General features: G+C 34.6%; 1 protein-coding gene across 1 annotated transcript in view; it reads right to left on the bottom strand.

Moving 5' to 3' along the window:
• Nucleotides 1-6,329: 6,329 nt before the first annotated feature.
• The window catches only part of LOC150103497 (uncharacterized), a 159,380-nt gene continuing 144,264 nt past the window's right edge, over nt 6,330-21,445 (bottom strand). The window contains exon 7 of the mRNA XM_090398488.1: nt 6,330-6,365. Coding sequence (XP_090254614.1) covers nt 6,330-6,365 — 36 coding nt within the window. The remainder of the gene's footprint in view (nt 6,366-21,445) is intronic.

The following is a 21,445-nucleotide window of genomic DNA, read 5'->3' as shown; positions in this document are numbered from 1 at the left end:
CCTTGAATTCTGATAACTCGAATTTTGAAGACTAGAAAGGGGGGTCCGCCATTCCCCAGATATATCAGTGTAGAGGGAAACTGAATAGTATTTGACTTGGTCTGTAATACGGATGGTGCGTGCATATAGCGAATATCTGCGATGGCGAACCTTCGCAGACGTCACATTACGTACCGTATTATAACCAGATGTTCCCACATCATATGAAACTGAAGCATATTGTATATGATCTGTGTGAATGTTCTTCTTTAAGCATTCTTCAGCAAAAATTTACGGTTTCAAATTTGTTTCATTTCTACAGAGGAGTGAATATTTTTGTTACATATTTTAATCTTACTTCGCCATACACACGGCGAAATAACTCTGCTTTCTTCATACTCTACTGGATATGCATGATCAAAATCATGCCGTTTACCCTTTGTGCAATATATACACATACAGCAATACCTTGTATCGATTCACGTTTTAATATTATTTCAGCTTGATGCTGCAGAGGCATGATTGCTCTAATATATATATATATATATATATATATATATATATATATATATATATATATATATATATATATATATGAAGATGAAGATAAATTAGATGAAAAAGTTGCTAAGCCGCCTACAAAAGAATTCTCATTAAGTGAGTTTCCGACTTTTATAGCAAAAAAACGTTTGATTTTCTTATGAACGCCGATTCTAACACTGAAAGAAGCATTAATGTTTGGCAAGCATTGGAAAATGCTATTTGATGTTACAAAGATAGGCATGTAGAGAAAATGAAGGAAAAATCCTATCCAAACTGCATTGTTTAAATATAATTTTTTACAAAAAAAAAAACGTGTTCAGTTATCGATAATAAAAATCTATTTTTCGTTCTATTGCAATATTTTTAATTCTTCTTTGTGCATTAATTAGTATTTCAGGTGATCTTGCGTAAACAAATGATACGTAATTATTCCCCCCCCCCCCCCAATACTGAAATTGTCTGTTTGGAACGCATCACACTATAACATAAATGTTTTATACAGTGCGCTTTTGCATTGCACGGAATTTTTTCAGTACCTGTTAACCGTATTATGCGCAGTATTACTGTATACAGCCAATACCCAGTATAATACAGTTTGCAACAGTCAAGTTTCACTAGAATGCGGTTTACAATTAGTATAAAATGTATTGCAATATATTTATAGTAATTTCGTCAGAAAGGCAATTTATTATATTTTTTTAAATATCAAACGTTCCTAGTTATTAACAGTATACCACAGTAGCAAACATTTTGCCGCTTTACAACCTATGCGCAGCTTATTATCCCTTCCATATGCAATTATGAGCGAGAAAAGGAAATAGAGGACCTGAGAACGGTCCTCTATATTTCAATAGAACAAAAACGTGAAATTATAAAAGAACATGAGACTTAAAGTGTCAAATTGTTTCATTACATCAAATGAGGCCTCTTAAGGATAAGTCTAACCATGTTTTGTGCACCAATACAGTAACTGTCTATTTGGAATGTATTACACTAAAACCAATTAATTGTTCTGCTCAATGTGGTTTTAGTTACTACTGAGTATTTTTAGCACCATTAGCTGCCCTAACACCCCTGTTATTTGAAGTTATGGAACATTCCAGGTTTGTTAATAACATAAAAAAACGGTGTACAGATAGCAGGAAGCAGTATTTCATCGTAGCAGTTGAATACAGGTAGTATGCAAGCACGATGTGAACTCGATGACATCGAGAGGTGTCATGTCCATACATGCCACTGCCGCTCAACTGGTGCATCCAAAAGCAACGGTTAGCGATGAGATCACCAAATGGAGACGTTTTGGCATTACAAGTGCAGGAAAACACCCAGGGTGGCTGCTAAAAATGATTGACAAAGACAGGAGAGCACAGACCATCCGTGATGAGTTCCAGAGCGCTAGTAATACCATGGTGAGCACTAATACTGTACGAAAAGAACTCCATTTACTGGGTTTCCAGGGAAAAGCAGCGGCACACGAGCCGAACATCACAACAACGAACAAGCCGGCTCGTCTGGCCTGGTGCAAAAAGCGTGTGAACTGGACAATTGACCAGTGGAAAACAGAACTCTGGAGCGATGAATCAAGGTTCACCTGTTTCTAGTCTGATGGCAGGGTGTAGGTGTGGAGGCTACTTAGTGAACGCTTGTTAGCACAGCGTGTTGTTGTACCCACAGTAAAGTTTGGTGGTTGCAGAGTAATGTAATAGTGTGGGGTGTAATGCATTCAGCTGATTTGGAGTGGGACCACTGGTCGTTGTCCGAGGTTCCATGAAGGTAGCTCAGTACCTTGATATTCTGGAAAATCAAGTGCTGCCAACACTGTGGAGTTTTTATGGAACGACCTAATAATTATACTTATGAGAAATACTTATGAGCTAGACTTCCGAAGGCTCTAGTTCTTGGACAAACCAAAGTGGGGGAATGTGAAATGCTCATCGTGATACATTAGTGAAGAAATAGAATCGACTAAATGTCAATTAAAAGTTACCAAAATATGCTAGAAATAGTTATTTTATTTACTGTTAAGCATGAAAAATGTCAATCGAATTGCCAGCCTATCAGGAAAACTGAAATTAATATAAAATGTATTGCAATATATTTATAGTAATTTCGTCATAAAGACAATTATTATTTTTAAAAGAAAAAACATTAGAAATAAATTACATCTGTTTAGTCAAACTCACGACAAATAACGAACCGGTCATTAACAGCATACAGAAGATTCTTAGACTTCCAACTTTGTGATGGCTTGCTGAACGTCTTTAGTGGAGAAAATACAAATAACAAAAGTTAAGTTTTACCCCCCCCCCCAACACACAACTTCGCAAATCACTTATGTATCCGTACGAGGAATCTGGATGACATGTCAAGAACTTAGCCAAAACAAAAAAATAAATTGCAATCATAGAGCATGATCATACTAAATTTATAAATGCTATAGGTGGCAATATGAGGTGAGTTCAATTTTGTGGATTAAATATTTGAAAAGAACACAACAAGATGGGACTTGTCGTTTTGGATGTTGGATGGTTGTTTTGAATTATCAACTAAGAAATGATCAACTGAAATAACTAAGGCTATAAAAGCTGCTGTAATGTTTTTTAACTGCGTGTGTTCGGGTCGGTTTGTCTGTTTTGATGGATGAACTGATTTTGTCCATTTCTTGGAAAATGAGAAATGTCTGTGCCAGGAGAGAGTTCAAATCTTTCATTATTATTATTTCGCATTCTCTTAGTGAAAGAGTAATCGCTTCGAAATCGAATGAAAAAAGAGGAAAGTTGGGTGAATGATTACTCAAACTTTCCCGTAAACCAAAGCACAAATGGAAATCGGAACCAACTAAATGTAGACATGAAGATCACCAACAGGTTATTAATATGATACCTTCCAGTGAAAGTCCTGATGCAAGAAAGCTGAAGGGACGACAGATGATTACATATTCTCCCAGAAAAATAAATTAAATTGCATATCGGAATATTAGAACAATGTATGATGTAGAGTTAAGTTATTTTTGATTTTTACGGCGCAAAGACATGAAGGGTCATAGTACGCCAGAACACAGGCTAAATAATTATGTATGTATTATTTAATTATTAATATATATAATTAATATGTATTATTAATTATTACATATGGTCAACTGTTAATAGGAAAATCACTAACATGCATGCCCCTGGTGGGATTCAAACCCGCAGCCTCTTGGCTGGAGAGCGGATACGCTAACCACTCGGCCAACCAGGCCAGCATAAATAAATAAAATAAATTCCGTTGATGATACAGCGTTCCCCCTTTGTACAGGAGTTCACGGTACCATCTAGTCACCCCAAATTTTATCCGGACTCCGGAACCGGCGTAGACTGACGAATCAGACCTATGGCTGGGTCAGTATTACTGACTGTAATCCGTGTGTGTCCTCGGACCAGTTTGCGGGATGAAAAACACCAGATAAACTGGAGAGAAAAACCCTGCTGTCCAAGCCCAAGACCGGCTAACTTGGCTATGGCTGAAGAAGATACTTGAGCTCCTCACGGGATTCGACCTAGGACACTCCTTCCGCAGACATATGGTTGCGAAGCGCAAAGCCACTAGGCTAACCGCGCGGACAGGCAGGCATCTTGCAAGGAATGCTTATTTAACAGCGAAGGAATGAATAACTATAAAATTGATATACTTCCTTCTCAGTAAAACAAGATGACACGGTAAATAAAAGAGACTATCCTCATAAAAGAAGGTTGTTTTGATTACTTGCAAGAGGAACAAGAAAATCGATTTTGGATTAATTCACCTCAAATATAGTTGTGACAAAAACTAAAGAATTAAAGGGGGAAAAAAGAAGAAATTATAATGAATATTTAAGCTCCAAAAAAGAGTGCACCTAAAATAAAACGCACACATCTTTAAATACAATATATCTTTACGTACTTTTCAGACAATAAAAATTTTATTCAACTTCGACTTCTTGAAGTTAGAAAGTATATAAAGATATATTGATAATATTAGGAGACACCAAAGCAGAAGTTTGGGGTAGGAAGAGGCGGTAAAAAACGGTCTGGAAACAAGGATGGAAATATGTTTGTCGATTTTTTAACTCCTTTAAGGAGCTAAGCTATACAAGATACAATGTTTTTCCATAAAGATATAAATAAAGCTATATGGCGGTCCCCAAATAAGAAAACAAGAAACCCTGATCGTATGTATTATTACCAAGACATGGAAAAGACCTCACTTTGATTTCGAACTAATACACAGGAGCAGATATGCTCTCATTAATAAAAGATAAGAAAACTGGAAATTAAAGAATTCAATATTATGTACATAAGCTTAAGAGAAACAGTGACGAAGAATTAAAGAAATTTTATTGAAACAATAAAAGCACAATTTGAAGAAGAAATATGAAATGATGGCCAGATTTTTTTTTTTAATTCAGCACTCAAATATTAAAGAAAAATAACGATATTAATAATAATGGCATATTTTTTTAAAATTTATTTTTCTCTCAACTATTACAATAATAAGCCGGAGGGGGGGGGGGAGAAGATATAAAAGCATAAAAGAAACAGGTAAGGAAATGATCACAGAAAATTATGAGACACTGCTTCTCGTCCTCCTCCCCTTTCTCGTGGAGGCACCATTATCACAAGAATCGGAATTTGGAGTCGTTTTTGGCAATTCTACTGGAAAAACCAACTTTTTTTAATTATTTAAAAAGAAGTTGGCTAATTCTTTCGATTGTCCTTATTTGTTGTTTTCATGAGAACTGTGTCTTGCGAAGAGACAGATTTAAGCTATTTAAAAAGAAATCCAACAATGTAGCCAGATCTTCGTAAAAATCCGACGAGTACGCCAAATTTTATTCAACTTCGACTAGTTGTGAAGTAGGTTTCGCAAAATGCATAAGCATTAATAGGTAATTTGGTCCGTCTATGGCGCAAAGATTTTACTAACAGGTGCTATTTTGAGCTGTTACAAGCATTTTGTCAACTTGTTTCATGTAAGCTATTTGCAGTCGCAAAGGAACACGCTTGATTTCTCTGTCGATCATCCATCCTTGATGATCTCAAATCATCAAGATTCGAGAACATAACCAATGCCTTAAAACACTCTTCTCAAGTACTATGAAGATATTTCACTGAATTTCAATGCTATCAAACACCATTCAGTGTTAATTCACCTACTCCTTCCTTCTGATATTATCTCGATCTTCCGTCAAGATTAATTTTCTCTTTTTTGGATTCTCTCTCATATCTGGCTTATCCCAACAGCAAATAGATCATATTCATAGCCTCCTCAAACTCTGAAACAAACCTTCGTTTTAATAACACTATTTCTCACTTACACAACTTAAAGATTTATAAACCAAATCAACCAGAACATAGTATACTGTTCTCACATCCTCTCTCATACGTACGCATAAACTTTTTAAGACGCATTTCCGTGAGCACTGCTCTACTATTTAAACACTTCCCTTTAATTATGCAACCGCTAATCAACTTCATACACACTGCACTAGCTTATCATTCCCTTCTTTCAATTTCATCTATTTTTGTTCGTTCAAACTCTACTGAGTACCATTTTCCCCAATGAATACAACCTCCAGCTCTTCAAAATACACATTTAACAGATTTGTTCTTTCTTCATAATCAATCGCCCACACACAGCGCTAAATATGAATTTTGCTTTGTGGGTGTAACTCCAATGAAGCTGGATGGAATTAAAATATCAAAATAAAAGATAATGAAATATAACTTGAGAGCAAAAAAGTTTAAGAGCAGACAAATCTCGTACTGATCAAATTATCACATTAAGAATCATGTGATGGGAACTAAAAAAGTTCTGATAAACACCTAGAACAAAAATTATATTAAAACTGATATAATCACAAGAAAGAACATATTTTAAAACCCTTGAACCCCCATATTTCATCAAATTATAATAATTTGCTCTTTTTCTTTTAGGATATATAAGAAGACATGTCAATTCCTTCATGGTGATTATCACAACTTTACAGCATACCCTCGTAATCAGTTATTGGAATTTCAAATATATGTAAATTTCATAATTTTAAGAATGCGTTTGATGGTGTAAGGGAGACATTGTGGAAACTTAAAATATTATGGGTTACTATAAAAAAAATTACATAAAATATATAAAAGAAAAACATTTTGCTTAAAAGAGAAAAAAATGAAGGTGATAAACGCGGGGGGGAAATTTTTAGGCAAGAAATTAAACTGTTGTGAGCCGTTAAATTTTAATGCAGAGACCGTGTTGTATTTTATTGTAAATGTTATAAAAGTATAATAATGCTGACAGGACCTGGAGTCAAAGAAGAAAGGCATAAAGTTAAAATGTTGTTTGAAAATGCTAAATCCCAGAGAGCTAAAAAAAAATTCATTTCAGCAATTTTTTATATATAGAAAGAGAAGTTAGTTAAAAGATCTACAAGAAAAGATAGAATTATGTGGCCAGTTTAGCAGAAGGAGCAGCACAAAAAGCTGCAACATTATGGCACATTGGAAGATTATGAGATAAGGAAAATATGCTCTGAAGAAAAGAAGTAAATGCTATAAGAGATAAAGATGATTTGGTTTAACTGAAGAGGATAAGATTGTTAGAAGATGGAAAGAACATTTTGATGAGATTTTTAATGATGAAAACTATAACTGCCATACTTAGAAGTTCAATAATGGAAGAACTTCCTCTAACCATAGATTTAAACATTACATCAGAACATATATCTAAAAATGAAATAACGAACGTAATAGAGAAAATGAAAAGGTTTCGGGAAATGATAATATAGCAATAAAAACGCTTAACAGCTAAAACTACTACTGATAAACTGCAACTGATTAACAATGTATTAGAGACTGAGAAGATCCCTAAACAGTGGAAAGAAGCAATGCTAATTATCATCCCTAAGAAAGGAAATGTCACTAGATGTGAAAATTGGATGGGAGTTAGTCTATTGTCCGTACCAGCGAAACTTTTCTGTAAAATATTGATAAATAGGATTAAAAATGAAGTAAAGAAGATGTTAAAGCATGAATGAACAAGCTGGTTTTAGAACAGATGGGAGTAATGTGCATACATTTATTTATTTTTTTATTTTAAAGAACATCATTGAGCAAAGCACAGAATTTAGATATCCATTATAAATTTTAGAGATTTTCTAAAACATTTGACTATTTACAAACATTATGGTTAATTAAAAGTTATGGAATTCCTGACAAACATCTGAGAATAATCAAAAAAAAAAAAAACACGTATAATGGAAGTTGTGCTATTGCGCAGTAAATAATTGTTTCAGATAAGATCTGGTGTAAGGTGGGGTTGTGTAATATCTGGGTTATTTTTTAATATAGTGATTGATTGGATTATGAGAAAATTACAAGTGCAAGAAGAGAAATTAAATAGAATCCTATCTCACAGAAGATCTAGATTATGCTGATGACGTACTTTGATATTATAAAAACACAGTGATATACAAACAAAATCGGAAGACCTGTATAAAACAGCTAAAATGGTTGGGTCTTAAAATATTATTATTATGTGACACCTCCAGGGAAAGTCCAAAGACTCATGTATGACAAACAAAATGTTTAACAGCAAATGCAACAAAGAGATTAAAATCAATCAGCATGCTGTAGAGAAGTTAAGAATTTTATATACAGGGTGTTCGGGATAAATTTGACAGTTTCGTAAGGAAAAAGAAAATCTTCTTTGTATCTATTAAATTTAATGAATTGACAAAAAAACATTACAGGCAGAGTTAATTACAATACTATCAACAAGATTTACTCAAAATAACCACCATTAGCATCGATCACAGCTTCAATTCTGCTTCGGAACCTCGAACAAGCTGATGCTACAGTCTCCCTGGGAAGGGCCGCAAAAACTGTTTTAATTTTATCCATTAACTGGGCTTTTGTATTACTGGAAGTGCGATTGGTGTCTTTTTCAACGGCGCCCCATACAAAATAATCCATGGGGTTAAGGTCTGGGGAGTTTGGAGGCCAAACATTTGGACTGGTGAAGTCGTAGAAATTTTCAGACAACCATTTTTGACTTTTCCCAGAGGTGTGGCAAGGGGACGAATCCTGCTGCCATACATACGGCCTACCATTGGCTACCCTTGTTATCCAGGGCTTGATTACAGTTAGCAACTCCACGAACAAAGCCCGAATTCCAATGCCAGGGTTCTTCAACACCTGTTCCTGCAGATTTGCGAGGAATTCTGCTGTACGAACGCAATCAGATCGTCTGCTAGGGATCTTTCTTCTTGCTACATCCTCGTAGTCACCATTGCAAGTCTCTAGTTCATGCCTGATTGTTTTTACTGTATTCAGGGAGCATTGGGCAGCAGTCGTAATATCCTTATTTTGATGGCGGGCACGAATCATCATGATACAAGTTATTCTCTTCCATGATTCAGGTGGGTTCCAGCTATCCATCCTTTCTGACATCTTGTATATGAATGAAGAAGGGTCCAAACTTTTAAATGAAGAGAAGTGTGTGTTAATACATGTAACTTACGGAAAAATATAATTAATTATAAATATGTCAAATTTATCCCGAACACCCTGTACTTGGGAGCACATTTAGATCAGAATATTAAACAACATACGGAAATCATCAAAATGCCATAACAAAACCAAAATAAAGATCTTCGATAGCAATGTTAAGCCAGTATTATTATATGGATCAGAGACACGGAAGCTGACAAAAAAAAAAAGGAAATCAAAGTTTTCAAACAAAATGTCTGCGTAAACTATTAAAAATATTTTGGCCCAGACTTATAGCAAATAAGGACTGTTAGAGTATAAGTTGACTGTGCAAAAAAGCATCACCGACGAAATAAAAAAAATATGCAGAGATTTTCCTAGAGTGGCTTTGACATGGATCCTCCCCCCGCCCCAAATAAAAAAAGCCTAAATTGACTGTGCAGAGAAGAAGAATTGCTGGTGAAAGAGAGAGCTTGAGAGAAGCCAAACTGGTGGTGCAGGACAGGAATATCTGGAAGTACAGATCTAGGCCTTATGTGGCATTACGATCTAAGAGTTTCATGCCGAAGAACTATCGGCGAATCCAAGCGTAAGTGACCACCTGGCAGTACAACACCAAGATAACTCGAAGCAAGGGTGGAGCAAGCTCCCTCACTATCCTTGATATTTTCTCATAATGTAAAAAACAGCTCCTAGGAGATGTAATACTGCTTTTCATTATGAGGAGAGGTCATTACCCAGACCGGTTTCAACCTTTTTTGAGATCTCATCAGTGAGTAGGTAGACCTAGATGATATCAAAATTTAAGTGAAAAGAACTTACATACCTTCACTATACGAATGCCAGAAAGGTGTGCCCATGTATTATAACTAAGATGAAAAGCCAAACGGCTATTTTTTTTTTAATTTAATTAACTTCGCCAGAAAAAATAGCCGTTTGGCTTTTCATCTTAGTTATAATATATGACATCCCAGCAAACAAATAAAAAGAAATAATAAGAGATAAAACAATAGAAACATAGCACATCAGGGTTGTTGGTAAGCTGAGATTTAAATAACATCAAAAATAGGACTTGTCATGCCCACTTTAAATCTCCAAATTAGCAAGGTGGTAGTGGCGTCAGCTACTACTATTTGCATTCATCCATGCAACATTTGGACTCCAATCTACAGCTTGTCTTTGGAAAGCGAAGACTAACCACTCGGCCAATGAAGGAATGAGTGAGAGAGAGTATTTAGATTAACTAATTTTCGATTTCCTTTGATCAAGTTACATACTGATGAAATATTGAATTCTAAAAACAGGTTACGTGGCTTTTATGTAATGTTGCTGTGTATTTAATTCTCATTAGATTGTACGTTGACATACCTGGTTAGTAATTTCTAACATCACGTTCTTCCTCTTCATTTGATAAAATTCGTAATCTTAAAAATATCCAAGCTTCAAGATCTTCCATAATAATACTTTAAACACCGATCTCCATGTAACTGTTCAGTGGAGTGAGAACAAATCCAACTTCAATAACAAAAAGAGAATATCTTTATCTCAAGAAAGATCTCACATCATCTACCTTTACCTTATATGGATATTATCAAATCTCCAAAGAAGAGCGGAATATTCAGAATAATGTTCTCAACGTTTGGGATAATGCACCCAAAATGTAAACGTTCGTGTTTCTATACTCTCACAGGCTCATTACAACCACTTGATCATATTGTTTCTGCCATTTCTATGGGTAAGCCCACGGTCTTTGTTCTACTAAAATGACTTCCATCATTCCTTCACATTCCTCTACAAATCAACATCGATTCAATCTTCAAACAAACTCACACTAAGGAGAAGTTAGTGAGTTGGTTTATAGAATTGTAACTGATATATATACATTCCATTTTCCCTTAATAAAAATTAAAAACAAAAGTTTCCTCTTTTATGACCACATGTAATGTGGTATAGAATCACAAGCTAATTTGCCTACCAAGTTGGCCGAGTGACTGGCATATCCGCTCTACAACCAACATTTACTAAGAATAACTGTTGATTTAATACTTAGTTTGTGTTTCAGTATCGAATCATTTGATAGCTGCTTCATGAATAAGTGCCATACATATGAGGGGCAGTTATCAAATAATTCGATAATGAAACACACAAACTAAGTATTAAAAGTAAGTAATAACAAATCTCTTAAAAATAAAAATTGCTCAGAAACATATACAGGTATAAACTCATTTCCCACCTAAAGGCCACAACAAATATCCTACGCACAGCTTCCTATCTGCAGCTTGTTGGTTGGAGAGAGGATATGCTAACCACTAAGCCAACCAAGGCAGGCAAATTCTCTTACTTCTTTCTTATAAGTGAAATAATGTTGAGTCTCAAACATCTCTTCGTTCATGGAGTCAAGTATTCTGATTGTCAAGTGGTCCGAAAATCTTTCTAAAAACTTTTCTTTCAAATGTTAGAATTTCAAATTTTCTTTCAAATAAGTTGTCTATTATTTTTCCTTTATTTTTGACTATATTTCAGAACCCTGAGTTAATATTGTGCATAGATAAGTTTTGAGATTTTCTCTGGATTTTCTTGATAGCATTCTGGATTTTAGGACTTATAAAATTGCAAAACATCCATAACTGGAATTCTCAGTTCTCTCTCTCACACACAATACATATCAATGCGGCTGTTAACTCCTAGATATTTAAAATTATTCACTGGCTCAAAGATATAAATAAACAACCACGTTTGATCGGTCATGAGTCCTTGGAATGTACACATTTAGTTTTTTTTTTTTTTTTTTTGAGAAGATCAATAGGTTTGTTTGTTTTAATTAAATTGGAAGTAGTTTGTAAACATATCAGCATAAGCCAATAGGATGTTTTCCCATTTATTTCCATTCTTTATTCATTTAAGTCTCTGACGTTTAATGCTAAGTTGAACAGAGTCCGTGAGAGAGCATATTCATGACAAAGTCAACATTTTATTTCAGAACTTGATATTTCTATAGATAACATATTTTGCAGGGGATGTGGCGATTACAGTTATTTATACTAGATGCAATTCTTTATCAAATTCATAAGTTTTCTAAACAATTGTGGAAGTGGAAATATATATGTTCTCGACTTGCCTTTCCAAAAGTCCCACCGACAGTTTCCGATTATGTCTGAAGCATGCATATATAATTCTTTTCCAAGTCGGTGTAGATAGTATTGCATCCAAGAGGAGGTACCTCTACAGTTACTATAATCATGAAGGTCTCCTAAATATAAATTAAAAAGATGGTTGTATTCAAATCCATTGGGTTTTCTTCCTTTTACCATATTAGTTTAAGAAGTACCGTACATAAATTTCAGTGGGTAAAGATGTTCTGCTGCAATTTTACTTTCACTGGTCGCCTTGTTTTTTTCGTGTTTTAGTTGAACTCTCGACTTCAGAGAAGGTTCTTCTCAATTGTGCGTTCAGCATGTTCTGCTAAACCTTGTACTTCAAATATAAGGTTTCTATCCAGTAGTGATGATGATTTGTTTAATAGTCTCTCAAAATATCGTTTAAATTCTTCAACAATTTTTTCTTGAATAATTAAATCTACTTGGTTGTTAGTCAGTATTCGAGTGTGTCTTATATCCTATTTTAAGAATCCCCCTCCCTACACCCGAAGAAACATTTGAGTTTTCTCTCGATTCAGTATTTTACTACTTACATTTCTGCAGCTTCTATAGTTCTCAGTATTCTATTCTCTGACATTGTCCTGAACCAACGTCAGTTTTGTTTTCTTTGTTGTCTGTGAATTGAAGGGTCTTTCTTCTGCACAATGCGCATTTTTCTTTTTTTTTTTTATCTCAGTCCATTCATTTTCTGTTTCTCTCGATTATAGACAGAACTGAATATTGTATTTCCTACTCGATCTTTTCTGCATATTGTCTTCGTATGTTAAATCTTCACACTTCTCGATATTATTTTTACAGTTAATACATTAAATGCTACTTTATTCCAAAGGCATTGTTTAATCCTATTTGCAGAACGTCAGTTTATTTACAAATGTTTTATATATAATTAAAGTCCAAGAGTAAATTTGAAATGATTCAAAAGTTTTATTTTCATCAAGAGAAATTTTGATTCACTACCAATCCGCAGGAAGAGAAGAAGGGCCAAGCAAAAAGGCAATTCTTATGTTTCTCAATACACTTTACAACATCAGCATCTGGCGAGGATTACGAATGCCTAGAGTGACTGAGACCCAAGATACGAAGAGATTAGCATTGTCAGCTGTCGCTACCCAAAATAGGAATGAAACCGCGATAAAAGGTTAAGTGAGAAGCTGCATAGTAAGAAAAGTAAAGATTAATACTGTCTCACAACAACCATACTAACCGTCGCCTATCTGGAGAATATTTTGATAACAAAACAATAATTGAACTAAGTAGAGAATAACCTTTTCTAATAAATTAGTCACTTTGCACATTGCTATTATTGTATTTTAAAACAACCTCAAAAATTCAGTTTTCAAGTCCATAAGATTAATAGAAAATAACACCCTAGATCTTTCTCTCCATCCACTCTGTAGAGCCCATGCTGTATTAATTGTGTAAAATACACTTAACTTGATTTATCAGATCAATTTCTTTTCAGTGTATCATCCTATCCTACTGAATGAAGTGAACAGCTAAGTTATGAAAAACAAAACAATAATCATTTTATATTTACGTGACACACCAGCGTTTTGAATTATTCGCTATGAAAGGGATATCGTCAAATAAAAGGTCAGCGAAGAACCGTGGCGTCAAAGCAGATAAGCTGTCGATTACATTCCTCCCCTTCTGTACAAAATCTCACTGAATGTAGGATGGGATATAGTTCCGAACATGTTTCTCGTGCTGGAAGAGAGGGTGGCTGGTTTGTTTGCTAATGGAAGTTTGGTTGATTTTCCGGTCAAGTTACGTATGATGACATCTGTGTGTTTTCGACAGGCGAGAGTGCTGCCAAGCTTTCACAGACAGGAAATTACCAACACTACGAAGGCGTTGAACTCAAAGCGACATGAAAAGCACACTCTTGACGGAGGAAAGTCTATCGTAAAAGGGAGGAAAAGGAAAATGAGATGTGGACATGGGGGAGAGGGGGGGGGGAAATAGTCAACGCAAGCCTGTGTTCTTAACAGATACGAAAATAGCTTTTACATATTTTTTAAAATATATAAAATGTGTAAATCTGTACTGGGTTTATCCAGTACAGATTTACACATTCATCTGATATATGTTATAAAAGTTATCTGATATAAGTTATAAAAAAAAAAAAAGGAAAGAAATTCATTACTTAAACCGATCAGAAACCAATTTAGTCCACCACATGTGTCATTAGTTTTATGAACTGTAAATCCTAGCGCGACAGATACAGGTATAACTTGGGTTGCGCCAAGTTATCTATGAGAAAAAAAAAAAAATAATAATAAATCGAATTCAGACTCAGCTGTGCCTTCTTAAACGCCCAAGTTTTTTTTTTTTTTTTTCCTCTTGCTTTCAGTAATGGGAATTCGATATCTCAGCTGAATCTATTTCACAGCATTTTAGGCAGAATAATGTCAAGTATAGTATAAAATTTCTTTTACACTAAGAATCAAGCTGTAAGTATGGGTTTAGATACTCTTCGAGAAGAGGTGGGGAGACATCTCCTGGATGTTTTCTCCTAGAAATTTTAAATAAACTTCCCCTTCTCAACGTGATAAAAGAAATAAATTGGACCTGAACATAACTTCCTTGAATAATTCAGTATATCAGGGTTCAATTTCTAATGCAATTTAACATTTTTAGTGTTGTTAGGTGTGTTTCACAAAATGCATAAGCACTAGTTTTGTTCACCCACAAGTTTCCCGAATTAAAGGCGGTCAAATTTTGACTCAATTTGGTATTCGTAGTCTTTACAGAAATTTGTCAAGCCATCACAATTTCTGCTTCATTCGGACTAGTAGCAGCGGGCAAAAAGTGTGTGATTAAAGTAAACAAGATGCCACCTTTATTTAATTTTCGTCAATTGGATCGTTTTTATTGGCAGAATGATTTAAATGACTGATAATTCCGCACTAACTAGATGGAATTTAATGAAGAGTATGTAGAATTTCTATTAGCATTCATTGTTTCACTTTTAGATTCAATCGGAGTGGCTGTAATGACAAAATTAAGCAAAATGAAATTATATGCATAGAGTACATAAGCTGAAAATGGGACAACTTTTTAAAGAGGTCATGAAAGATTAAGAAAGAATAAGATCATAATAACCGTAATTTTAAACGTGGATGCTTGTATAACTAAAATAGAAGATCAATAGTATTTTGAATGCTGATTCAAAATGGGTGGTAGCACAATAAACCTAATAATCTTGGACTAAAGAAATAAAGATGGGGTAAGATTGAAAACATGGTCTGGAACTAATAAATGAACGTAAATAACGACATTCTAGTAATAAATAATATTCCAAGAAATATCGCAACTCACTGGACTGATACACTAAAAGACGGTCTTTTTCATATAAAAATCAGTCTGTACCACTACTAATGGCGGTCCGAGACCGATAGAACTTAAGACGAAAAAAGAAAAAAAAAGTACTGTTCTTAATGTTTCGTAAAAAAAAGTGAGATTAAGCTAATCTACACCAGCTGCTAACGAGTATCCGATGGTCAACGCACTTTCATCCTCTTCCAGTGAGAATCCGTCACTATTTCCTGTCTGCTCCGAAGAAAGTTCGAACTGTTGTTCGTGAGTAGCACTTCACTCCCATGAGATGGAGTTATTCAGGTAAATATATAATTTATAAACCTGACAGGACTGTGTAAAGAATAACAAGGAAATCCAACATGTTTTGAATTATTATCTGGAAGAACGAAGCTTAAATACTTGCATTTAAGGCTGATTAAAAGAAACCATCTACAATTCGAAGCAAGCTATAATATGGGAAATGAAAATTCCGGACCTTAATTTATGTAAATTAAAGACAGCACGCGAAACTACCTCGGCAGAAATTACGATCTAGATGAAAGGAGTGCTGAATGACAAATTTGCTTTGGGGCAAACGAACGCTCTCTCTCACACGCACTGAAGGATGTGACAAATTCAGTAAACAACTAAGTAACTAACAGCAGTTTATAAAAATTAACTAAGCAACAATAAGTTTATTGGCAGATAAAGGAAAATCCTGACCTCGCAAAAGAAATTAAGTCAAAGGAATCTAAGCTAAGAGAGCCAGAATATTGTTTCATAAATTGGGTATATTCTCCAGCCAATTTATACATTATGCAGCATAAAAAAAAAAATCCTACCATCTTTGCATCGGCTAGTTATCTCACCTTCTCAGTTGGAAAGCACTTTATAAAAAGGTTCCTCTCGTACCACAGCATTAATCTTTTACAGAGAAATGCCTGCGCTAATCGACCAAATATTAGAAAGTAAGACTCGCCTTAAAGACTTCCAACAATAAAAGTCAGCAGCTGCTAAAAACAGTCGACTTTCTACACGCAGCTGCTAAAAACCATCAAACTTGATATGTCTGACGAAGAGTACATCCGATAAATATCTCAAAATATCCCACAATGTTCATATTTCTTAATGGAGCTTTCCACGCAACTAGACTTCACGCAACACAGCTGACATTCAAGACAATTTCCACAATGCCATCTTCGGATTCTAAAAATAACTAGACGTTTAGCAGGTGTATATGTTACCGCTAAAGTGCGAAAACCGTTAATGTGCACATTACCTAGCTAATCTGCAGATTAACTGATTTGCTCCGTTAACGTGCGGAATCAAGAGTTTTCCGCATTTTACCTAGGTAATGTGCACATTAACGGCTTCCGTATCGTTAAAGTTCAAAAGTTTGTTTCTCTCATTTCCTTTCCCTATTCCTTCCCCCCTCTCCCTCCACTTTTAGTTTGGTTTTTTAATAAGTAAACATAATTTTATCATATGTTTTTTTTCTTAATTGTAATAATATTTTAAACCGTTTGATTCCTTGTATTATATTAATTGATTGATGATTGATTCTATCAACTAATTTGTTGATTGTTTGATTGTATTAACTTGATTCTTTAGATATCAAAAAATAAATAACATTATCTTAATTTAAACATACAGAAACGTTGCTGTTGTTCCAGCAAAGATCTTATTTTCACTTTAACGAGTGCCTAGTAGGTAATGTGCAGATTACCTAGGTAATTTGAGAAATGAAATTTTCCGCACATTAACGGATCACCGTAGTTAATCTGCACAATACCTAGATAATCTGCAGAATAACTGATTTCTGCACTTTAGCGGTAACATATATACTATCTTTCAGTTCCAGTTCACTCCACAGCTGCTCTTCAAAAATGTTTGCAATGCAATAATTTGTTTACCATTCACTGTGCTGCAGTAAGATCAAAATGCAATGTTTTCGTTTCCCGATTGTAGGAGCTGCATCCACATTTTTTTCTTTTTTCATGGATTGGAAGTAAAATTCTGACATCAAATCTAATGGCCTAAGACAGCAAAATTCTGTCACGATAAAAATGTTACACCATAAGATTTCCATGATAGTTTATACAAAAAAAAAAAAAAAAAGTGCGGTTTTCAAATTGACATGGGCAAGGTGTCTTGGTAACAATTTAACTTTGAAATCCTGAACAGCTTCTGATTAACTAATTTGTGGCTACGGTAAGTAAACTAAACCATTACCGCAACCAAAAATTTAAATGATTAGCAATAGGCTGCTTTGAAATGACAACAGCCTTAATAAAATAATAACAATAAAATAATAAACAAATAATAAAATAATAGCCATACAATTATTCATAATCTCCCATGCAATAAGAGATTATGAATGGGTAATGGAAAACAAAATGAACTTATATCTGCAAGTGCGTTTTGCACTGCGCCATAAGCAATGTATGTAAATATTCGGAATTTCAAAAGAAATGTCAGAATTTAGCCCCCATTATCTTTTTATTTATAAATTCGTTATTAAACATGGCATTAAAGCTAAGGCACTTGAAGTAGCAGAAGAACAGTTAAGGGAAAGTATGATACTGATTAAGCATGTTCTAATTGCGGCTCTTCTAAATAGTGAGATTCCAAAGCTCAATGTTAGTTCCATTGCTATTTTTAACTTTCAATTATATTAATCATGGAATTAAAAGTTGAATATCTAAATTTGAAGATGGCACCAAAATGGGAAGGTACTTCATAATGAAGATCAAGGGATATTGCTTTACACAAAACTAAAATAAGATATTAGTAAAATAAGATTTTAGTTTTATGACAAAGTACTATTTGGGTAAGGATAACGGTGACCTAAATAAAAACAAATGCATTTTAAAAATTTAGTAAAAGATTTTGAAATCCGATGGATGAGTAACAAATTGATTATAATAATAATAAACGAAAAATACTAACACATTTTCACGGGATACATTAACCGCGTAAAGCGAGGGATTCCTCTACAACCATTTTATTCAGAACAGTTGTTTTATTTACGGAGACAATATCCTTTATTGTGAAAAGTTTTTTTTTTTTTTTAAATTTACTTCTGTATATTATTGTTATTCGCCTTCTTTTCAGAAGGCGAGTAACAAATATACCGAAGAATAACAACAATATATCGAAGGCGAGTCTTTTCATCTGAAAGACTCGCCTTCAGATGAAAAGCCCTAACAAAGATTCTTTGCGTCCTAAACGTGATTCGAACCCAGAGACGATTCCCAAACAAAGGGGATAGTCAATACCGACTGAGAGGTTCTACGATGTTAAGATTCGTGTATACGTTTTTTTTTTCTTTTTTCTCGCCATGCCTAATAAACTTAAATAAACCGATAAGGAGGGAAGGAAAATTCTTTGAGAAAATGATCGTGATTAAAACTGCTTAAAGATCACTACGCACATAATTAAAAAGTGATAACCAAATCGAAAAGAATTCAATGAGTTCGGATTAATGAACTACACACAGTCAAGTTAAAATCATAAAGATTCAGGTTTCGCTGTCCTTAGTTTGAAACCGTTCGAAATTAGCATCGTAATAAAGCAGGCCAAGAGACTAGCATATAGTGCGCAAGTGAATTTAGAACCATTTGGAACCACCTTGTCAGTGGTTCCAAATGGTTCTAAATTCATGCAGTTATCCAGTCTCAGATGAAGTTAGTTCCTTTCATAAATAGTGGTTGGCTATATTGTTTTTTGCCAATTGTTTCTTCTCTCATTTTACATTGAGAAGTGGACTATGACTATCAAATGAACTATGACTGAGCAAACCGACTAATGTCAATTAGTCTCACATGATGAGTCACCACTATTTGCAAACTCGGATTACTTATTTGTGAGTCGAGTAAAACTATTGAGTTCTCAACCAATAGCGGAGGAGGGTGTAATTTAAAAGATTGAAAATTCGATAATTTTGTATTATCTTGAACAATGAAAAACAATTACATCACATGCTTTCTTGAAAATATACACCACGTCGGTACCTTGCACATTGTCTCCAAAAATCTGATAAGCAAACGGCCTCAATAGCCACACAAATATATCACAAGTTCTGTAACGTGCTTCTTTGTAAAGGGAACTACAAAACAGTACTGGGTGATGCAAATTAATTACTTTTAAAAATGTATTTCGAATACACTTAACGTTCTGCGTTATGGTGTACAACGGACAGTTCACAATTCAGAAGTTTCAGGTGTTGTGTTCATAATTAGGAGAATAAATTAATGCTTGGAACAACTCAGGCTATGAGGCAAAAGGAATATCAGTTGCATGTGTTTATAGTTCGCCCACCGATTAGAGATCCTTCGACACTTCTGCGCATCTCAGAAAAAGGAGAATCCATTCCGATAATAGGGTAATCAGTCCGTATTGTGAGATGAGTTGTTTATCATTACCGGTCGGAAAATTAACTTCACTTTTATGATTATTGTAGTTAACTATGTTGCTTGTATAACAGTTGGAAAATTTTACCTGTAAAGCACGTGATTTCGCGTGTTGGGGACCAATTCGGACGTCCTTCATTTCTTTCTCCCCCTTCAGCATGAATCGACTATTCTTGGAACTATACTATAGTTCCCCCACCGTTTGTAGGTCCCTGCTTCGCGTCTTTCCAAGAATAGTCGATTCATGCTGAAGGGGAGAAAGAAATGAAGGACGTCCGAATTGGTCGCCAACACGCGAAATCGCGTGCTTTACAGGTAAAATTTTCCAACTGTTAGACAAGCAACATAGTTAACTACAATAATCATAAAAGAGAAGTTAATTTTCCGACCGGTAATAATAAACAACTCATCCCACAATACGGACTGATTACCTTATTATCGGAATGGGTTCTCTTTTTCTGAGATGCGCAGAAGTGTCGAGGGACCTCTAATCGGTGGGCGAACTATAGTAGGTTTGTTGTTAAGGGAAGAAAAAAATCAAGAATTTCTCGGATAAAAATAATACTTCAACCACTGCCTAGGACCACTTAACACATCTTCAGTTGAAATGTGCATAAGGAATGTTCCCCTCTGAACGAAGAGTTCCCAACCAAGGAGAAAGCAAGGAAATTTTGTTCACGTGTCATTCCTAAAGTGATTACTGTTCGTGAATATTTTTGTAATCAATTCTTTATACAAATAATGCTTAGACCAGTGTTTCTCAACGTGGGGCGCAATTTGAATATTTTGGGGGGCAATTAGAAAATATGTTGCATTCGTCACCTCATATACTGATATACTCAACTATCAGCATTGAGGTGGGGCATGATCCAAAAAACGTTAGGAAATACTGGCTTAAACAGTGAAAATGAACCGAACGGTCGAAAAGTCGATTAAAAAGCTAGAAAAACGGAACGAAGAGATGTACTTCGTTTACGTTTTCTCGGTAAAACTGCTGTAAGAAATGAGAGGGGTAGTACAATTAAACAGACGTAATATAGACTATTTTTTTTTTCCCCACATCCAGTAAAAGTTTCAATATTTCGTTTGAACTACCTTTAATTTAAAAGTAATATTTTTTTAAATAACCACACTTACAGTTCCAAAATCGGGAGGTTTCAATCTCAAGAAAGCAGCGAGAGAAAGAGATGAGTTCAGAATACTTAATATCCCAAGAATCTCTTCAGATATTAATAGAAATAATTTAAGCTTAACATCCAACACAAAGAAATATGCTGCATATGACCATAAGCTTAATAAAATTTGTTTCTTTTAAATTACCATTGATAAAAATAGCGGAACGATATTCGGATATTTACTTCTGTACTCTACCACGGGAATTCTGCAGAAACTAATCACATTTATCTTAAGCAGTACAAGAGATACTAAAAATAGTGGTTTAGTAATATATAGCGAAAAGTAATTATTAAAAAAAAATAACACTAGCATGACGAAGGCGGCATTCCTATTGCCAGCATCCTTGGATACTCAGTCAGTCGCAGCCGTTGTAACACTC

This window comes from Typopeltis vanoorti, chromosome 9, assembly GCF_054136105.1.
Source record: "Typopeltis vanoorti isolate ZY-2024b chromosome 9, IOZ_Tvanoo_1.0, whole genome shotgun sequence".
In the NCBI taxonomy this organism is placed as follows: domain Eukaryota; kingdom Metazoa; phylum Arthropoda; class Arachnida; order Uropygi; family Thelyphonidae; genus Typopeltis; species Typopeltis vanoorti.
This window is presented reverse-complemented; position numbering and strand designations above follow the sequence as displayed.